Raw genomic sequence first — 21131 nt, forward strand, 5'->3', positions numbered from 1 at the left:
GAACTGGATATTCTGAGAAGTGTGTTAACTCAACTCTAGAGATCTAGTTCTCCCACACCTCAGGGATTGCTGAATCTTGCTTGTTGAACTTTTCCAAACTATTTTAGCAACAGGTGTATTCCTTGCTTTGTGTGGTCCCTCATGTTTCTGTTATCTCTGCAGCCAGATTTCCTTAAATGTTTGCCTCCCAGAAGAGCTGCAGGGGAGAAAAAAAATGGGTCCTGTCTCTTTAAATCCCCTCAAAAGCCGCTTCAACACATAGAAGGGCTGACAGCTCCTGCCAGCTCAGTCACTGTTTTGGTGTATGGGTAGACTCCTGGAGCTTTCTATTCTGCTTTCTCCCCATGAAGTCACCCAGTAGTGACTGACTGATTCTAATTTAGAAAAAAGAGAAAATAATTATTAATTTAAAATTCAAAGTACATGTTTTTTCCAAACATGAAAAAACATTTCATAAATGTGGGTCTTAACTTTCTCATGGTCTCTCAGAAGAGATTAAACAACCCAGTGATTTTTATCTGCCATCTTTAAGTCACATACATTCTAAAAATCACTTTAGGAGGCAGGCAAGTATAAAACATGCTGGAAACATGATCTGAAAAAAAACTTAGACCTAGAAGAGTCTAGCAGGAGGGTCAGAATTGAGAGACCAAAGTGATGTTGCTAAATGAGGTACATCTTCCAGAGCATGAAGAAAGCCTGTTCTCAGGATCAAGGAAAGTTTAATCAAGAGAAACATTGACTCTGAGCCCAAAAAAGTCCCTGATCTCCCTGTACTTATTGTATGCACTCTTAGCTCTTGGTCACCTGGTGGCTTGTGGCATCCCCATCTTGTGGTCCTATTTGGTCACTTAACTTGCATACCATTTAACTTCCACTGGGATAGGTGTCCTTTACTCCAGCATAATTAGATCTCTCTTGAGAACAACAATAATTTCTTAAACATTATAATTGAGCTGAAGAAGGAGAAGAAGGAAAGGGGTATAAGGAAGGGTGTATTCCTTTCCTCGGGCTGCTATAACAAATTACCACAAACTTGGTGGCTCAAAACAAAAACATTTGTTCTCTCACAGTTCTGGAGACCAGAAGTCCAAAGTCAAGGTGTCAGCAGAACTGTGCTCCCTCCAAATACTCCAAATCCCTCCTTGCCCCTTCTAGCTTCTGGTGGCTCCAGGCCCTTAAGCTGTGGGGTCTGTACTAATTCTGGGCAATTAGTGTCAGAATTGAACTGAATTGTTGAACACCCAGTTTTGGTGTTTAGAATTAGAGAATTTGTTGGTGTCAGAGAAAATACCCCACTAAGGTTAGGATTTGGATATATATTTTAGGGGTGCATAATTCAACTCACTACAAAGAGGAAGGGAAAGAAGAAACAGGATCCTTGTTTTCTCACAAAATCTAATAGTACTGAGCACATATTAATTAAATCTATGAATGTGTTATTTATGCAATCAACTCAAGAAGGCAAAGTACAGAGGTTAATGGGTGCTTCCTGCTAGAGACCTCTTTTGCCTTTAGTAAAACATGAGGTCTTCGTACAAACTTTATAAAAAAGATTGCAAGATTTTTTTCAGGACTTGCACCACCTGCTCACCAATCCTGAGTTTACATTGCAGGAAATATGAATCACAGGAAATATGAGGATAGGCAGGAAATATGAATCACATTTAATGAGGGTGAAATCTGTGACTTGATCACTGGAATTGTCACTGCCCCTAGAGCTAAGGAAGCATGCAAAGATCTGAGACCCAAATTAAGGCCCCTTTGGACCCCCTTCCTGGATTGTCCCCTGCAGTTTCTCACCATTAAAAAATAAGTGATTAAATTCATGCCAAGGTCAGGTAGCCAACAAAAGGGATATCATTTTTCTCAATCTTATGATTTTTATTTTCTTTCATGTCATTTCTCTCCCTTTTCTAACATGGCATTGTCTCTCTTTCCTTTTTTTAAAAAAAAATAAATAACAAACATTTGCTTTCACAGACATGCAATTTCGTCTTGCATCAATGCCACAAGGTAGGTGTCATTATTGCTATTTTATAAAGAATGAAATGAGGCCCCAAAGAGGTAATGTGAGGTTACGCAGACATTCAGTTGTGGAGCTGGCAATCAGCACTAAATCCCACTGTTTTTCCTCAGCTCTATCATGTCTTCCTTTCCGTTATTTCCTTTTCTTTTTCTATTTCTATTTCCTTTTCCTCCTTTTTCCTTATTCCAAAGGCACTCACAGACCTAGGACATGCACCCACCCATTATTTTAAGAGCGATTGTTCTCAGCACTCTCAGTACCAGAACTACCCAGGGAGATTTTATGAAAGCTGATGACTGACCCCATCCCAGGCCAATCAAATCATAACTTCTGGGCTTCCCTCGTGGCGCAGTGGTTGAGAATCTGCCTGCCAATGCAGGGGACACGGGTTCAAGCCCTGGTTTGGGAGGATCCCACATGCCGCGCGGAGCAACTAGGCCCGTGAGCCACAATTACTGAGCCTGCGCGTCTGGAGCCTGTGCTCCGCAACAAGAGAGGCCGCGATAGTGAGAGGTCCGCGCACCGCGATGAAGAGTGGCCCCCACTTGCCACAACTAGAGAAAGCCCTAGCACAGAAACGAAGACCCAACACAGCCATAAATAAATAAATAAATAAACCCAAAGTTTTAAAAAAAAAAAAGACAACTTCCATCTCGCTTACACCTTTAAAAAAAAAAAAATCATAATCTCTGGAGGTGTGGCCTGGACGTCAGCATTTTGTCAAAAGCCCTCCTCACCCCCGCCAGATGACCTTAAAGTGCAGGATTGAGAATAACAGCTCAATGTATCAAGAGACAGACAATATCTCTTCTTAACCCTAGAAAAGAAAATATTCACTCTTTCAAGCATAATCCAATCTTTGGAGCGCATCTCTGTAAACCTGGTTGACGAAAACCAAGAACAAACTGACCAATAAGACTTGCAGATGGCAATTTGAGCTGACATGCTTAATGCGTCCTCCCTTCCCAAATCCCACTAAAAGATCACAGAGCTATGCTAAGCAGGGAGAAAAGTGTAAGACATTAACATAAAACAAAGAAGAATGGGGCTTCCCTGGTGGGGCAGTGGTTAGGAGTCCGCCTGCCAGTGCAGGGGACACGGGTTTGAGCCCTGGTCCGGGAAGATCCCACATGCCGCGGAGCAACTAAGTGAGTGCACCACGACTACTGAAGCCCGCGCACCTAGAGCCCGTGCTCCGCAACAAGAGAAGTCACCTCAATGAGAAGCCTGCACACTGCAATGAAGAGTAGCCCCTGCTCGCTGCAACTACAGAAAACCTGTGCACAGCAACGAAGACCCAACGCAGCCAAAAATAAATAAATTAAATAAATAAATTTATTTAAAAAAAAAGAAGAAGAATGGTATCAAGGGGCTAGAAACTTTGAAGAAGTTGGCATGATTTGGTACAGGTGAAAATGACGCACCAAATACTGACAAGCACTATTCAACACTGACAAAGAAAAGCCAGGTGGGAAACAAGTGGATAAAATTCCCCCCTCAAAGACCTGGGAAATTCTCAAACTTGATCTGGAAGCAGATGGGACTGTGCGACAGTTGGTGGGTAGCAAATGAGAGCAGTTTGGCAACAACACCAGTGCCGGACACGGAGCTGCTGGCCGCCCAGGAGGCACCTGGGGAAGGAGGGACCCTCATCCACACCTCCAACACAAGAGGCTTCAAAGAAGCTGTTTGAAAAAGCAGTGACTTCCTGAGGCAAAGAGGCCTTCTCAGTAGTTTGCTACCAACTTTTCCCAGCTGAATAGATTCCCCAAGCAAGGAAAATAAAACTACCAAATAAATATAAAATTAAGATTCCCCCTTTGGGACTAAGAGAAAAAGAACCAGTACAATTGCTGACAAAACCATTTCAAATCTCCAAAATGAATAAATACAGATCTCTTTCCAAAGGGAAAACAAATCAAAAAAATAAAATACAATAAAAATCACGGAGCATATGAAAAGAGAAAGAAGACATTTTTGAAGACTCAGAGCAAATGTTTATCTATGAAATAAACTTATTCCAAAGCAGGGGATAAGTTTAACACAATCTTTCATTTAGATTTTCAACGATGTTGGAAGGACATTATGGAGAATAGCTATAAAAAGGAAACAATTGATAAATATTCCTATCAGTGAAAATCATGCTCACTAGAATTTTCCTTTTTTAAAAAAATTGTTTATTTATTTATTAATTTATTTATTTGTTTATTTATTTTTGGCTGTGTTGGGTCTTCGTTTCTGCGCGCAGGCTTTCTCTAGTTGCGGCGAGCGGGGGCTACACTTTGTTGCGGTGCGTGGGCTTCTCCTTGCGGTGGCTTCTCTTGTTGTGGAGCACGGGCTCTAGGCTCACGGGCTTCAGTAGTTGTGGCACGCAGGCTCAGTAGTTGTGGCATGCAGGCTCAGTAGTTGTGGCGCACAGGCTTCGTTGCTCCGTGGCATGTGGTATCTTCCCAGACCAGGGCTCGAACCCGTGTCCCCTGCATTGTCAGGCAGATTCTTAACCACTGCGCCACCAGGGAAGTCCCAAATTTTTCTTTTTTAATCAGCTTTAAGCTGGGTAGTTGTGAATTTTCCAAAGATGGCAAATCTCCCAACTCCCACGTTCATTTGCAATGTGGCCTTCTTCTTTCAGGAGGAGGAGTCTATTTCTTCACATCCTGGAAGCGGTCATAGGTGGCAGACAGACTAAAACTTCTGAGCAGCAGAATGTGCAGGAAGCGATGCGGTGCCAGCGCTGGGCACAGCTCCCCACTGGCCTAGCAGCTTTTGCTTCCTGCCAATTGGAAGTCATCAGTCATGTAAAAGTACGATCGCCCTGAGACCACCACATTGTGAAAAGCCCAAGCCACAGAAAGGCCCTGGAGAGTGAGATACCATGGTGGAGGGCAGGGCCGCCATGCCACAGGAGTAGAAGCCAGCATGTAAGTGGACCCTCCATCCAAGCTGCACCAGCCGAGGCTGCGTGATCAGAGACACACCACCCAGCCGAGCTACCAAATTCCTCACCCTAAGTATCGTGAGCAAAATAAAACGGTTATTCCAAGCCACAAAGTTTTGAGGTAGTCGTGAAACGGCAAAAGATAACAGGCAGAGGCAGCCAATAGCAGCCTGCGGTGCCTTAGAGAAACAGGCGGGTTTGGTGAATGTACACTTGCTAAGTGTTGAAATACCAAGCCCTCTTCCCCAGTTCAGCTCCCGGAATGCTGACAGCCAGGATATTACCCTCTGGGCAGGAGGCGAACAGATTCTCCTCTGAGAAATCTGACCAGCTCTAGAGGAAGACCTAAAGCAGGCCTTCCACACCGCCACCCTACAAAGAAAGTCCCTCTCAGCAGGTCCTGTCCACAGGCACACAGCTTCCAATCAGATTTTAGCCCCCCATCCTAAACATGCAAACAATCCCGGATTCCCAGACCCCTGAGAAAGCCTCCAGCATGAAAGAGAGAGACCAAACACACAGAGGAGAGGGGATTTAGAGGAAACAGAGGCTACATGAGGAAAAGAAAATGAAAAAGCGAAACAATCATTATTGTCCTTGGAGAGGAGATAAAGGAGAAGATATCACACCCATAAAACAAGAACAGAGTGCTATTAAAAAGAAAAAGTAGTCAGAGAGCAAAAGAAGAGCTTTTGGAAATTAAATAAACGGTGGTATAAATGAATAACTCAGCAGAAGTTTTGGAAGATAAGTTAAGGAAACTTTTTAGAAAGGAGAGCAAAAGGCAGAGATGGAAAATAAAAAAGACCTGAAAATTAGAGGACTCAAACAGACCAACAATCATCTGTTTATCCAAATAACAAAGAGTTCCGGAGAGAAAGAACAGAGAAAATGGAGAGGAGGAAATCACCCATGAAGTAATTCAAGAGAATTTCCCCAAATTGAAGGGCATGACCCACACCAAGTCACGTTATCACGAAACATCACAGCAGTAGCGAGAAAAAGAAGATTCTGCAAGGAGAGAGAGAGAGAAGGATTGAAAGAGAGATTGAGAGAAATGTCACGCACAAATGATAAGAAATTAAATGACTTAGAATTTCTCAAAAGCAACACAGAGAGCTAAAAGACAATGGTGCAATGCCTTCCAAAATGATCTCCATACTGGACTTATCTACCCAGACAAACTATGAGTCAAGGGTGTGTGTAGAAGGAAGACATTTTCAGACATATGAAAAATTAACCTCCTCCTACAGTTTTTCTTAGGAAACTGGGAGAGTGTGTTCCGTAAAACAAAGGAATGAACCAAGGAGGAAGAAGATATGAGTTGCAGGGCTCGACTTCAACACAGTAGAACAATAAAGGGACTTCCCAGGCCATTAGTGAAGGGGGACCTCCGAATGACAGTAGCCAGTCGGCACAAGAGCTCATCAGGGAACTCCTGGACAGACTCTCCCAGAACAGTAAAACACAGGACGTCCTCTGTGAATGCTTATCTCAAGAGACATCTAAAACACTGGCATAGAATCAGGGATTGACAAATGCATGGAAAACCAAATAAATAAACAAACAAAACAATTACAATTCAGAGCAGCACCCTCAAGAGTCCCATATGTAATTTTACATTTATTAGCAATCATATTAAAAAAAGAGCTGAAATTAATTTCAATAGTATATTTTATTTAATCCAATTTATCCAAAACCTTATTTCAACATAAAATCAATATAAAATTATTGAGATTTTTATATTCTTTTTCATATTAAATCTTTGAGGTCCAGTATGTATTTTGCATTTATAGCTCATCTCAGTTTGCACACTGAAATTTCTCAGAAATACTTGATTTCGGCTGTATTTAGTTTTCATTAAATCTGCAGTTGAAAAAGTGATTCACATACCAAAAGTGCTCCATACATACTTAATTTTTTTCCAAAAGCCATCCGTTTTTAATTTAGATGTAAACGAATTAATAATTAAATAATAATTACTATTATAATAACATTTTAATAATATTAAAAATTAATTCCTTGGTCACAGGAGCCACATTTCAAGCACTCAAAAGTTCCATGTGGCTAGTTGCTGTTGTATTGGGCAGTTAAGATCCAGAGAGATCAAAAAGTTATGTGGAAAAGGAAAAATCATTGTAGTTACTACATGGCTCAGCTTTGAGTAACATACTCTGAATATTCATTTAATCAGAATTATAATATGAACTCCACCGGGAAGGTGAGGATGGGAAATGTTCATTGTGTCAAAGGAGGAGGAGGAAAGAAAGCTAAATCTTAAATGCCTAAAACTGAAAAATTAAGAAGAAGCAACATAATCCTATTAAATAGAAACACAGAAATAGATACAAAAGGACTCTCTCACCCTAGCTCCAAGTAACTGCCCCTGAGTAAGGAGAAATGGAGAGGGAAGGGGCTTGGGACTCCTGTGGTCTTTTTGTTTTGTGTTTTTTCTAACAAACCTCAGGGGACTGGCTGACTCTTTCAACTCAGGCATGTATGATTTTGATTTTTAAAAAGATCTTGAAAACTGATCTTGGGAAGGTGTGCGGAGTGAGAATTTTCTATGTGATGCTGCCAGTGTAGGACTGTCACTTTAAAATGTGCCCCTTTCTCATTGCTTTATGGAAGGAGAAAGCAGGGGAGGCAGCCCCTAGTATAGGAGGAAAATAAAGTGAAAGGGAGCTCAGAGGCGGCAGATGTATCCTCCTGGCCAAATCCCAAATTGCACTCTTACTCAAGTGCCCATGCCCAGAGCAGGCTCCTAAGAGGTTACACAGGACAGCAGAGCTCTCGGGGTGAATGCCGCCCAGGCCACAGGGGAGGCGTGCACTTTCTCCACATCTCAAACCTGCCCATCTGCGAGGCCTGGCAGCTCCAAGGGCAGCCCCAAGACCACCTCCCCTCCTCCAAGCCAAGCTCACCATCCTTCATGGCCCAGGACAGAGCTTCTTTCCACATTAATTTTTCCTGACTTCTACCATCCTCACCAACAATCTTTTTCTGTTTTTTTTTTCCAATCTCATGCAACTCATGTGGTATGTCTCACACAGTTTGGGCCTTAATTATAAACTGTTTTGCATTGTACACTGTTCATTCCAAGCTGCATGATAAGAACAAGAACAACCCCATATACTTCCGCAGGCCCCTCGGTACTCGGCATGTAGTATCGGTTTAAAGAGCGTTTGATGATTGATTGTTGAGGATATTATATATGCATTCATGCATTTCTACAGTAGCTCTTATCACAGAAACTATGGTATTAGATAGGTAGGTGGATGGATGAGAGAGAGAATTTTTATACATAGGAATCAGGTACAGGGTTCAGTTCATTGTTTCTTCATTTCATGGCACATTATTATAATTAGTCAATATAAAACCCCCTCCCTTCTTTAATTTTATTTTGATTTTTTCCCTGTATCCTTGATCCCCATGACCTGTTTCCTTCCTCTCTCCCCACCCGACAGACACCCATCTAAAGTGTTAGGAATTTGCCCTTGGAAACATACATATCTTAAAGATAGTGTTGTTAGTGTATGCATGCTTTTCCTAACTCTATTAGAATGATATCTTGCTATAGATCCCGTTCTACATCTTCCTTTGTCATTCAACACTCTTTCTAAGGAACTATGTTTATCCGTTGCTTCATTGCTGCACAGTGTTTACCACTTCTGCTACATCTCACCTATCCATTCCCCAAATTACGGAGACTTATGTCACCTCCAGCTCCCTGGGACCCGAAGTAATGCTATGAGGCGCATCCTTACCCACGTGTGTTTCCATATGGACGTAGGCAACAGTTTCTCTGGCGTACGTTGGGATGGCCATGTCATGGCATATAAAATGTATAATATACAATTTCTTAATTGCTGTCCAGAATGGCCACACCCACCTCACTTCTACCAGTTGCAGATGAGAACTCACTGCCGTGTAACACAGAAAGAGCTGTCAGACACAGTGGGACAGCCGAGCACCTCAGAAGTTAAGTCTCACGGTGACTCTCAGCATCTCCACGAAAAGGAGAGGACAGAAAGGCAGCGGCTGCTCTTGCGGGTCTTCTCCCGGGCCACGACGCTTTAATGCAGGGACGAGGGTGAGCTGTGGGAGACCTCTGCCTCCCTGATCTCCCCATTCCGTGCTGCTGACTCACCTGTGCTCGTTAGGGTTCAGCTTATTTCAGACAGTGCTTCCGATTCGTATCTCAGAAGGTTGTGTAACCCGCAGTTTCTTAGAGGGTAAACACACACACGCAACTAAGCAGAAGGACTCGGGCTCTGAAGTTGGCGGCTCCTGCCTAGTAGCCCGGGGACTGAGGAACCCCGCGCCAGGTGTGGCTGTGCGGAACGGTCTCCGTCTTTTCCCGCCCGCGCCCTTGTGTTTCATCTCCCATGGTCTGCAGGGTCCCAGCGGCACGGAGTTCTTTTGTTTACCCTCGTCCTGCCTTCCACCTGGGGCTCCCTAATCGCGGCCCCTCTGAGTCCTCCTCAGCCGTCATCTTCCCTCCGCAAGTGTGCCCTGCACCCTCCACGTGCCCACATTTGAGCTGGAAGATCACACACGCCAGGCGTCACTTCCCCACTTGGCCTCAGCTGCTGCATCCAGAGAGCTGGGCGGCAGGACCGCAGATCAGATGTGGAGACGGAGAAAGACCAAGCACCCAAGAAAGGGCAGACAGCCCTCTCCCGCCTGGGCCCCCGCACCCCGGCGTGTGCCCCTCAGCTTCCTTCCCCTGATTCCCACCATCTGGGATCCACCTAGGAACTGACAAAACTCCTGTTGGTCACATCTGGTTTAAGAGAAAGAAACAAGGAGTTAGGAGACCTCGACTAATAGGCAGCACTTGGCACGCACAATAGAAGCAGCTGCTGTTTACAGCCTGTTTTAGGGCGGCCTCGAGCTGGACCTCACACTTCCTGTCCCTGACTCTCCCCTGGGGGGCATTGTTTTACACGGGGCATTTGCAAACCTCACAGTCCTGCAGCTCAAAAAAAAAAAAAAAAAAAAAAAGAGAAAAAAATCCATGAATCTCATGAAGCCATGAAACTATAACGAACTCTCTTCCTGGGAAAATGTCCCAGCTTCGCTCCTGATTGGCCTCTTATTGTAACGCAGGTCCCTACAGCTCCTAACTCCCCACTTTCTCTCTCCATTATACAGGAATAAGATCAGCCAGTCGGCTGCCCAGTAAAAATGCTACCCCATGAAGCCTTTTCCTGCATAACAGCCAACGAGGTTTGAAACACTTCGGATTTCTTAACTGGGAAAAATACCAGCAAGAATTCAGGTTGTCAGTTCAAGACCAATACCACACTGCCTAGGAGGCAAGGAGCAGGGGCCTCCCCAGGCCCCTCCTGCTTGGTGTTGTTATCTGTGCGTCTCTGCTGACCCCAGGGCCTCTCCTCCCTGGTCTCATCCCCATAGAAACAAGCCAGGAGCTGGCGGGCGCGGAGAAGGCGCTGCGCACCATCTGACTCCGCCAGCGCCCTCCCAATACCCGCTCCTGAGCTCGCTCCGCTGGGCAAGGGGGCGCCTAATTACCTCCCTTCTGTCTTCTCCTTCCTCTCCTCTCCGGTCCTCTCCCCTCCCCACTCCCTCAGAGGACAGCCTTTCCGAGAAACAACACACGCTCACACCTGGCGCGGAGCGATAGGAAGGCTACCATGGAGACCGGGCCCCCATTCCCACCCCGGTGGCGGCTCCTGGGAATAAGCAAATATCTCTAGAATGCTACAAACTCCAGATGTGCCCCGCCGAGTGCCTGGAGACCCGGCTTCCTTGTCTCATTATGCCTATTTTTTTTCCCCACAAGTTTCATATATGCATATCGAGCCTTCAGAAGGGGGAAAAAATGGGAAACGGTAATCTTCCTTTTAATATGCTCTCACATGCCAGCCCGCAACAGCTGTGCACACACCACACGTTGGACTGGACGTGAAATACAGTCCAGGACCGTTTTTTAAGCAGTCATTCCCAGGGCTTACAAAACACATTTACTTGGAGGGAGGTCACACAGTCTTCCCTCTGCATAAAAAGGTGGCTTTGATATAGGTACAGCCATCTGGAAACAGGTTCCTCTGCCATTGATATGTAAAACGCACACATGACACCATCTTGCTCGAGACCGGGCAGAAGATGCAGAGACACACACGGGCCGTAACTGTTTAAATATACAGCCTCCGGTTCTCCGTGGTGCTTACCTTGCTCTGAAGAACCATTTGCCGGCAGCCTCGGTGACTCTGGACAGGCTGGGGGTGGGGAAGGGGTGCAGTTTGCTTGCGGGGGCATTCATCTGTGTGGAGGAGGAGTGTTGTGGAATCCAGATTTGGGGGAAATGATTTGCACACTCTCCAGGGCGGCTCCAGGCTTGCTAATAAGGAAGAATATGTCAAGTGCCTGCCTGCAAGTAAATAGCAAACACCCCATCGAAACAATGACCTCTGCTCCTTTGATCATTACAGCCAAGGGCTTGCTTCACCCCTGGAAGACTTAGATCTCACCTTTAATAACTGGTTTTGTCAGGCATTTAAAGAAAACGTGCAATGGCTCCTATATCGCTAATTGATCTCCATGTAATGGAGTGGGGGGGGGGGAATGACTCTGTATGTTTATTGACATTTACTCTTTAAAATGAGTAAACCGCCCCCCTTGACAAGACCTTCATTGTGCAGACCTCATCCAAACAAATTCTTGACCTCTGAAGCTATTTAACTTTTGTGTTGTTTCTTCCATTTTTACTTCCTAGCCTTGTTTTTTAACGTTTTTTTTTAAAATATACACATGATATGGATAACATAAATCAGCTGCCTTAAAATTCAGAGTGCCAATCCAAAGCCGGACACTCTCCCAAAAGAAAGCCCAGAAAGGATGCAGAGCTCTGGGTAACCCAAAGGGTTAAGCTGTTAAATGCACAAATAGCAGAGCTCCTGTTACCGAGCTAGCAAGGAGAGGGAGCTGACCGGAGGGAGATCACTCTAGGTCAGCCTGTCCTTTACATTGTGGAGAGCTTGAAAGGGGCTCATAAACCCAGCAGCCTATGGCAAAGGTAATTTATTTTATATTCCTAGTCATCACATGCAATATTTTTTGGAGGGGGAGAGCAAATATAATTCAAAGAAAGTGATAAACAATTAAAAAAAAACCCCACATTATCTAGTGATGCTTCCACCCATAAGTCAAGAGAACAGGCACCCTTCTCCGCTTTTGTGGTGTATTTCTCATCCTGTTTGTGCGTCAACTTCTTCAAAGTGCTTCAGGGCTGGGGGCTGGGAGGAGGGGGAGTGGTGGTGGCTCTGCCTGGCCTGAGGTCAGGGTCCTTCCTGGGGTGGAGGAGGGGGAGACGCCGATCCCCTGAGAGGAGCAGCTCCCAGGGTGGGCGCGGACATTTCTGCACAGGCACCTCCCAGCCCCACCCCCTGGGAGCCACGTCCACTTGACTTAGGAATCGGCTCCTGGCTGGGAGGCATTACTGAGCGGACAGCTCTCCAGCTGATTTCCTGAGCTTCTCCTGGGCTCCGAGGGACAGGCTGGGCCGTCCTGCTCCTGTCTCGCATTGGCCACATTTTATGTGCATGAGGTCACTGGGCTGCAGATGAGGTAACTAGGCAGCCGCCCTCGAGCTGGGAGAGGTTACCACGTGACCATTCACGTAAACACAGCGAGGTCCCCGCGGGGCCCACGACAGCTGGCTCTGCTGCTGGCTGCCCTGCCAAGCGGTGGGAGCTGCCGGACTCATGGAGCTTGTCAGAGCTCTTAAAGGAGCCAAATCACTGCCTGAGCTTGTGTCACACGCGCCCTGAACACTGGTCCCCCAGCCTCAGGGCAGAGCAGCATCCTCGAGGGAGGAGCGCTGGCTGGTCCTGTGACAGGTGTGCATGGGGGGGGGGGGTGCTGAATGAATAATACTGCCTCTTAAAAGAGGACCCCACTCAAGGCAAAGAGGCACAGGGGTCTGAGGGGGCGTGGTCTCTGCAAGCCCAGCTCTAAACCTCTCCGCCCTCAGCCAGGGGAGGTGGCCCCAGCCTTTGAGCATCTCCTAGTCATCTCAAAGTTAGAAACATGGCTGGAAAACAAGTATTTTTTTAAAAGCCAATAAAGAAATACATTTTTAAGCTCTTCTATGGAAGGACAGAATGCATTTGAGATGTGGAGCTGTGCTGCTTAGGCGTTTCAGGGCCCCTCAACTCTCAAGGTCAGAAAGTTCTTTCCAAGGTCAAGTCAGATGAACTAAATTCCGCATCTACCCCAGTTCCTCATTTATTCCTTTTTTACAGAGCGCGACCGTGTACCGAGCTCTCCACTGAACCCTGGGAGTGTTGTAGGACCAAAGGTTTGGTCTCCACACTGACGAAGCTCCCACGCCGGCAGACAATTCCTGCTACTACACTAGCAGTATCCACGAGTGATGACAATAAAAAGGGATGCGTGCAGGGAGGGGAAATGTGGGGTGCAGGAAAACAGAGGGCATGTCAAGGAAGACCTCCCTGAGCTGGGACCAGACCTGTGAGTCCCAATAAAATGCACGGCGGCAGCCAAGATGCACTGTGGGACCGGTCACACATCTTACAACAACCTGGGAGGTAAGTTCACTGTGATCCCCATCTTACAGATGCTCACACAGCTTAAGAGAAGTTAAGTAACTTGCCCAAGGAAGTGGCAGAATCAGGATTTGAACCAAGGGGTGGGACCCCAGAGCCTACACTGCATAATCACTCTACTCTAGACAGTCAATGGGACACCAGGACAGGAAGAGCCTCAGAGCCAAGCGTGAGGTCGGTGCCCTGCCAGCAGCACAAGCAGCTGGGCTCACAGGAAGGGTGGGAAGACCGTGGTAGAAGAGAGCTAGGTGATGGAGAGGACATTCTGGAAAGAAAAAGCAGCAAATGTGTAGGCCCGTGTGTGTGTGTGTGTGTGTGTGTGTGTGTGTGTGTGTGTGTGCACATGCGCACATACGTGAAAGAGAGAGAGGGAGTTTGCAAGCCATACTAAAGAGTCTGAACTTTTTTCTAAGGGCCATGGGAAGTCATTGAAAGACTATAGGCAGATTAATGAGATGATCAGATCTGTTTGTTTGAAACGTTGCCCTGGCCGCAGGATGGAATATGGATTGGAGAGCAGTGAAGGGCGTGTTGGGATAATCCAAGAGAGAAGTGATGGCCAGGTCTGAGAGGGAGCCGTGGGCACAGGAGGGAGGTGACTTCCGCACAGGACGTAGAATCAGCAGAGGCTGGTAGCTGACCGGCCACGGGGAGGTGTGCATGTGAATGCAGGGAAGGATGGAGGAAGGGGAGGAAGATGTCTTCTGATGGAGCTGCAGGGTGTGGAGGAAGATCAGGTTTAGAGATGCTCACCAGGCACGCAGACACACAGATCGCAAGCTCAGGACCAAGATCTCGTCTGAAGATCCAGAGTGAGAAGCCGTCGACACGCACACGGCAGTTGAACCTGGGGAGCTGGCGAGCGTGGCCGCGATATTACTGACACCCCATTTCTTTACCTTGGCTCTTTTGGGTTCTTGTAGAAAGGCCCATCCTCCCCCACTGGAATAGAAGCTACATGAGGGCAGGGACATTTTATTGTCTTGTTCTCCACTTGTTCCACAGTACGTGGCATCTGAAATGTAGGCAATGTTCCATAAATATTGTGGAATAAAAGACCTGAAGGATAACTCTTTCTAATATAAGGTTCTAAAAATAATACAGGCAGGCAGTTTTTAAAGTTTTAAAGCGCACAAAATAATTTAAAATTTAAATTCTCTTTCCACCCTCACCCCTCAAACACGCTATGTTAAGAGCAGGAAATGAGCGCACGGAGAGTCCATCGTGACCCCAGCCTTGGTCAGCTGCCATGCACCCTCCTGCAGCATCAAGGTTTACATTTACCTTCTGTCTTTAACTATGTTTGGGTCCTTCTTGCTTTGTCAGTTTAGGTTAACTCTAAATTTCAAGACAACATCAATTATACTACTGTTACTGTAAAAATATCACCCACTGCAGCATCGAGTGATGTGATTGTGCTTGGAGAAAAGTCAGTGCAGCCATTGGACTCTCTGTCACTGAGCTCATACTGCCCAGAGGACAGTGTGCCCCACGTCAAGATCAAAGGCAGATGTGGAGAAAGGGAACCGCCGTGCACTGTTGGTGGGAATGTAAATTGATGCAGCCACTGTGGAAAACACTATGGAGGTGCCTCAAAAAGTTAAAAATAGAACTACTATATGATCCAACAATTTCACTTCTGGGTGTTTACCTGAAGAAAACGAAAACACTAATTCAAAAAGATATCTGCACCCCATGTTCGTTGCAGGATTATTTACAATAGCCAAGATATGGAAGCAACTTGTCTATCAATAGATGAATAAAGAAAATTATACATACATACACATATATAATACATATTTTTCTCACAATTTCTATTATCTTTCTTTTTTCAGATTCGCAGAAGACACAGGCAGCCGTCTTATCATGAAAATCTTCCAGGTTCTTAATCGCATAATGTATGTAATGTAAGTACCTATCTTATTAAAGGCCTTTTTTATTGGGTCCTCTGCTGTCCTACACTCATTTGGATCAACTGCTTTCTAAGACTGCTACACAGCTGTCATCCGGGCTTCTTTTTCATTACACTCCTGGGTTTGTTCCACTGTTTCTCAGATTCCCATTTTTCTCTTGGAGACTTTTTTGTCTCGATCTTGTATTACTCTATCTCAGCCACACTAGCATTCTCTCTGACTGCCGAAAATACCAGAAAGGCTCCTATTTTACAGTCTCTGCATTGGCTCTTGCTCTGTGTTTAATGCTCCCTCCCCTACCTCAGATCCTTACAAAACTCGGTCCTTTATCTGATTCAAGTCAGCTTCAAATGTTGCCCTCCTCACCGAGCATCCCTCTGCTACCATACCGTCAAAAAAATAAACAGACAAAAACAACCTCCCAGTCATTCGCTAGTAAAACAACTTCTTTTATTTTCAACATAGCACCCTCATTTCCTGATATTTTCTAGTTTTATTCACTTACTTATTTTCTTTTCTTCCCCATTAAAATGTCGGGTCCAAGAGAGCAGGAGTTTTTTCTGTCTTTTCTACCTGTAAACCCTAGCCCCTAGAGCAGTGAGAGAAGTGTAGGAGAAGCCCAGGAAACAGGCTGAAAGAGATTGCAGAAGGCCACATTCATACAGAACACCCAAATTTCTTCTACTCTATCCTCTGACACGACAGAAGAGGGGTCAGTCTCTTAGGCTATCTCTTCTGAAATCTTGCTAACCTGTGACTAAAAGCTCTCAGATGGAAGAGGAGCTATAAATTGGTACAACAAGATGCTAAAGGACTGAGGGAGATGCTTAAGGAAAAATAGATGACTGTCCTTTAGCTAATTTACCAGGCTTTGCCTAACTGAAATGGTATGTAAGCTAAAAGAGAGAGATAAATTGTTAAGTTCTGCTATTAGAAATACAGAAGACTGGATATTTCAAATATTCTTTCATTGTGAAACACAGAGATTGCAATATTAAATGAGTTGATTAATAAGGGAAATCCCCAGAAACATAAAGTAAAATAAAACAAAACAAAATAAGCCATGACCAAAAAAGTAAGAAAACTCAGGAGCTGGGGCTGCTCAGGAAAAAAATGCCAATGCCAGGATTCTAGAGCAGGGATTAACAAACCATAGCACATGGGCCAACCACCTGTTTTTGTAAATAATTTTTATTGGCAGATGGCCATGCCCATTCATTTATGTGTTGACCATGGCTGCTTCTGTGCTACAACAGCAGAGCTGAGTAGTTGCAACAGAGACTATATGGCCTGCAAGCTTTTAAAATATTTACTCTGATCCTTTAAGAAAACCCTTAATGGTTGTGCAGGGAAATGGGGTCTTTGGACCTATACAAAGTGGGAGAGGAACCCGAGAGTCATTAAAGCTTGAACCTTCAAAGGGGTTTAATCTCCAGGGAAGGGTGGGCTAGAAAAACATACCTGCTGGCAAAACAAGTCAGAGGTAAATCTTTCTGTTTTCACCACAACAATGTTATTAATAATAGTGATAATAATAAAAATTTTTAAATAATAATGATGATCTCCCTTGGGGATTTGTAACTATGAACCTGCTTCATATGAACCTCAGATTCAAATTTTTGCTACCCACCTAATCTTGAAAACCCCAAACAAAAAAATAAAGTGGTCCCAGTTTGACAACACTTGGCAGAGAGAAATGCAAATCCTCTCCAGCACAAAGCCTTCCTAACTCAGTCACATGAGGATTCCCACAGTTTAAGTTCGATTATATATAAGTTTTTGAAAAGAGAAAAAATTTACCAAACCACAAGGTAACTACCATCATAAGTGAGAATCAACAGAAACAACAAGCATGATTTAAACTCCCAAGAACTTCAAATATTAGAATTATCAGATATAGGACATAAAAATAACTACACATGAAATGTTAAAAGAAATGAAAGATAGAAAAATGAACAAGTTTTGAAAAGGGTACCACCAAAGTGACCAAACAGATCTGACAAAGAACCAAATAGAACTTATGGAAATAAAAATAGAACTATACATAATTAAAACTATACATATATTACATATAATAATTATAATGAGATACATTCATACATATATGTGTGTGGGTATGTTTGTATACACTAATGAATAGGTGAAACAGCAAAATAAACATGGATGAAGAGAAGATTAGTGAACTGAAGACAGACATGAAGGAATCATTCAGAATGCAGCACAAAAAACCAAAAAAGAAATAGAAAACAGAAAGAGAAAGGGAGGAATAAATGAGAAGTTTTAATATACATCCAAACAGAGTTACACAAGAGAGAACAGAAAGAGAGAGAGAGAGAGAAAGACCCTGTTTGAAGAACTAATAGCTAAGAAAATGCCAGAACTAATGAAAGACATGGATCTGCAGAGACAGGAAGCATAATATATCCCAGGGAGAGTAAAAATTCTGTAAATTATCACACATGTTAGGCACATCCTGTGAAACTGTAAAACAGCAAAGCCAAAGAGAAAATCTTGAAAGCAACAAGAAAGGAAAAACAGATCACCTAACAAAGAATGACCGTGGTCTGACAGCGAACTTCCAGCAGAAACAATGAAGCCAAAAGACAGTGGAACCACATCTCCAGAGGCTGAAAGAAAATAACTGTCAATCTAGAATTGTGTTCTCAGAAATATTATCTTTCAAAAATGATAAGAAAATAAAAACATTTTGGCAAAACAAAGACTGAGACACTTTACCATTAATAGACTCTTATGAAAGAAACTTCTAAAGGATGAACATCTAAAAGAACAAGATGATCCTAAAAGGATGCTCTGGAGTAGAACAAGAAATTCTGAGCTGAATTGCAGTGCACGGTGCTTGGTCACAGGAGTGCTCGGTAAATGTCATTTCTTGATTTCCCTTTTCCCCAGAGGTTGTGCTTGGAACCTACCATCAACACTGAGACCTGATCTTAGTGGAAATGGGGGTGTTGAGGAAAGTAGAGAGGATTTTGAAGCAAGAGAAGAAAGGGAGACAAGAAAGCTGGCAAAAACAGCAACACTTTGTGGGAGTTAGAAGGAATGTCTAATAGATGTTTTATTATGTTTTTGCAGTGTGGGATGGATTGTGAATTCTTCTTCCTGTATTCCCACAATATCTTCAGTAAAGTATACATTTCTCTCAAGTGCTTTGCGGAGCCAAATTTACTTCTTTGAAAAAGAAGTAAATGAAAAAGATAGGAGTAAGAGCCCTTCAAATGAAAAGTTAGGGCAGCACCCTAACCAAATCCAGCCTACTTCCTGATTGATTTTTACATTTTTTAATGATTGAAGGAAAAAAGAAAGAAAGAAAGGAAAACATTTCGTGACAAGTGAAAACTACATGAAACTCAAATTTCAGTATCCATACAATTTTATTGGCACACAGCCATGCTCGTTCATTTACATCTAGTCTACGGCTTCTTCTGTCCCATCATGGCAGAGTTGAGTGGTTGCAACAGAGATAACAGCATAGGGACTGAGTAAAGTGCAAGGAAAGAGGCTGGAACTGTTACTTCAGAGGAAATAATGCCTGTGTAGCAACAAGGGTCCCCCACACCCCCATTTGATACATGTACCTCACCTTCTCCTGTAACTTTAGCTCTTTTTTCCTTTTGCCCAAAATATTTGTCATCAGATTCTTTACAGAAAGTGTTTGCCAACCCCTGGCCTAATTGATAGTATTAACATATTTAAAGAAAAAATGTAATAATCAGAAAGGTCAGTGGGTGTTTCAAAGGAAAAAAAAGTCAAGAAAATGAAAGCCAGATGTTCCCAGGCAAGTACTAACTTATGAGGTTAGCCTGACAAAGGCCCTGGGTTAGCAGACCTGGTAGGGCCTGTTGCAAAACGATGCATTGAGCTAAAATTGTGTATCAATAGTTGCTATAACACCACTTGTCAAGCAAGGCTATGTGCCAGACATTGTGCTTCGCACCTCGTATACATTATTTAACGTAATACTCAGAACAAGACTATGAGTGTGGTGGGTGTTATTTCTACTTTAGTGGTAGAAAAAACATGAAGTTCGGAGAGGGTAAGTGGCTTTCCCAAGGCTATGTAGTAAGTAAGTGGACGAGTTGGAATCTTGGACCATCTGACTCCAAAGCTCCTAAACACTAACCTATACAGTTATTAATATTCTAATATTATACCCACTAAGGAACTGTCAGTTTGGTCACTACTGCCTCTGCAGCATCTAGCCCAAAGCCTAGAGCATCTTAGGTAATTAGAAATTGTTTGTTGAACAAATGAAAGACTCTATGCTCACCCAGCAAGGTTTTTATTATAGTTTGGCTTCCTAGGTAGTTGCCTGCATGGAAAAACTACATCAAATTGAGAACTCAAGACTCCTGCCTCTTGCCAGCTCACTCTACCTCTATCAAGTCAAATAAAAATGGAGTTAATATATACATGAGTCATTTATGAAGCTGGTTAGTGGAAATCAATCCCTGATCTACTCTTGGGTGATAACAGAATCAAGACTTTTAGCCTGCAAAGCTGTGGGGACCAAGCCCCGTTCACACATCACACCTGTCGACCTTCAGGGACCCACCAGATGACAGCCTGTGTTACTGTGCATTGCGGTGAGCCCACAGCAGTCAGCCTAAGAAACAAAAGGCCCAAGTGCCAAGGCCACCTCGCCAGTAGGAGCAAAGCTGGGATTCAAAACCAGTTCTTTCCTGTTCTAGACCCAGTGCTGTTTCCTTCTGCCATACCTTCTCTTTTGTATGACAAGATGTCTACAGTCTTCCACTTTTTTTAGTTACTCAAGAAATCCATATCCGTTTTAGGAAAAAATTAACATAACAAATTAGAAAAAAATTTCACATAATCCCTCTCCCAGAAATTATCTATTAATATTCTAGGTTATATTTTTCCAGATTTTTTCTTAGGTGTGCATGTTTTAACCAAAAACACAATTATACTGTTTTATAATCTGCTTTGGCCTCTAATAGAGTGTGAATATTTTATGACACCCTAGATACACATATAATCATTTTTAATGTCATGTTTTACTGTATTGATATGCTGTAATTTATTTAACCAAAATCTTACTGTTGGACAACCGAGCTCGTCCTGGTTTTTAGCTTATAATCTAATGTGTCTATCTTATTCTCAGTAAGCAATTCCCCCCAGCTCCAATCCTAGTCCTCACTTGATCAATGTCTCAGAAGCTAATATTACATTTATAGTGTCATAGCAGTGATCATCACAGCTCTTTGCTCCATCTTTGAGTTCAGAATCAATGCAAAGTAGACACAGTTGTTCAACATGGCAACTTTATTACAAGAAGACTGTATTGGATACCACAGTTTCGATATGGCCACTATTGGCTCTTCCTAATGGAAGACCACATCTGGACCAAAAGAGCCCAAACCACTGCCTCGTCGTACCGTCCGAGTTACATCAAGCACACGGCAAGCAGCAGACCCAGCTTCGCAGCTCCTGGAACCCATAATATTTGTGAGCTGGCAAATCTTTGAGAGAGGAGAAGGGCTAAGATGCCACACTCGCTTCTCACAACCTCAACAATCAGACCCAAACACGCCCACACCCGGGCTGAGGAAGGGCTGAGGAAGCACGAGGAAGAGGCCGGGAGGGTCGCTCCGGCAGAAGGACCCCCGCACTTGATGACA

At 43.9% G+C, this 21131-nt stretch overlaps 1 protein-coding gene and 1 long non-coding RNA gene across 4 annotated transcripts in view; one reads left to right on the forward strand and one right to left on the reverse strand.

The window, feature by feature from the left end:
* Positions 1–11245, reverse strand: part of LOC309615300 (uncharacterized protein) — a 171267-nt gene extending 160022 nt beyond the window's left edge. The window contains exon 1 of one of the 2 annotated variants that reach the window (XM_082364729.1): positions 8735–11151. Coding sequence is in view for 1 of the 2 variants with exons in the window: in XM_082364730.1 (XP_082220856.1) it covers positions 11165–11182 (18 nt within the window). In the remaining variant the exon portion in view is untranslated. The other variant, XM_082364730.1, reaches the window with a different exon arrangement.
* A 680-nt stretch (positions 11246–11925) lies between these two features.
* LOC309615307 lies at positions 11926–15505 on the forward strand. Of its 2 annotated transcripts, none has more exons than XR_014236714.1 (3): positions 11926–12009; positions 13238–13543; positions 15397–15505. It is a non-coding gene; the product is annotated as an uncharacterized lncRNA (long non-coding RNA). The 2 variants fall into 2 exon arrangements; XR_014236715.1 differs by lacking the exon at positions 11926–12009 and adding an exon at positions 12613–12832.
* Positions 15506–21131: the final 5626 nt, after the last annotated feature.

This window comes from Balaenoptera borealis, assembly GCF_965194805.1.
Source record: "Balaenoptera borealis genome assembly, chromosome: 17".
Lineage (NCBI taxonomy): Eukaryota > Metazoa > Chordata > Mammalia > Artiodactyla > Balaenopteridae > Balaenoptera > Balaenoptera borealis.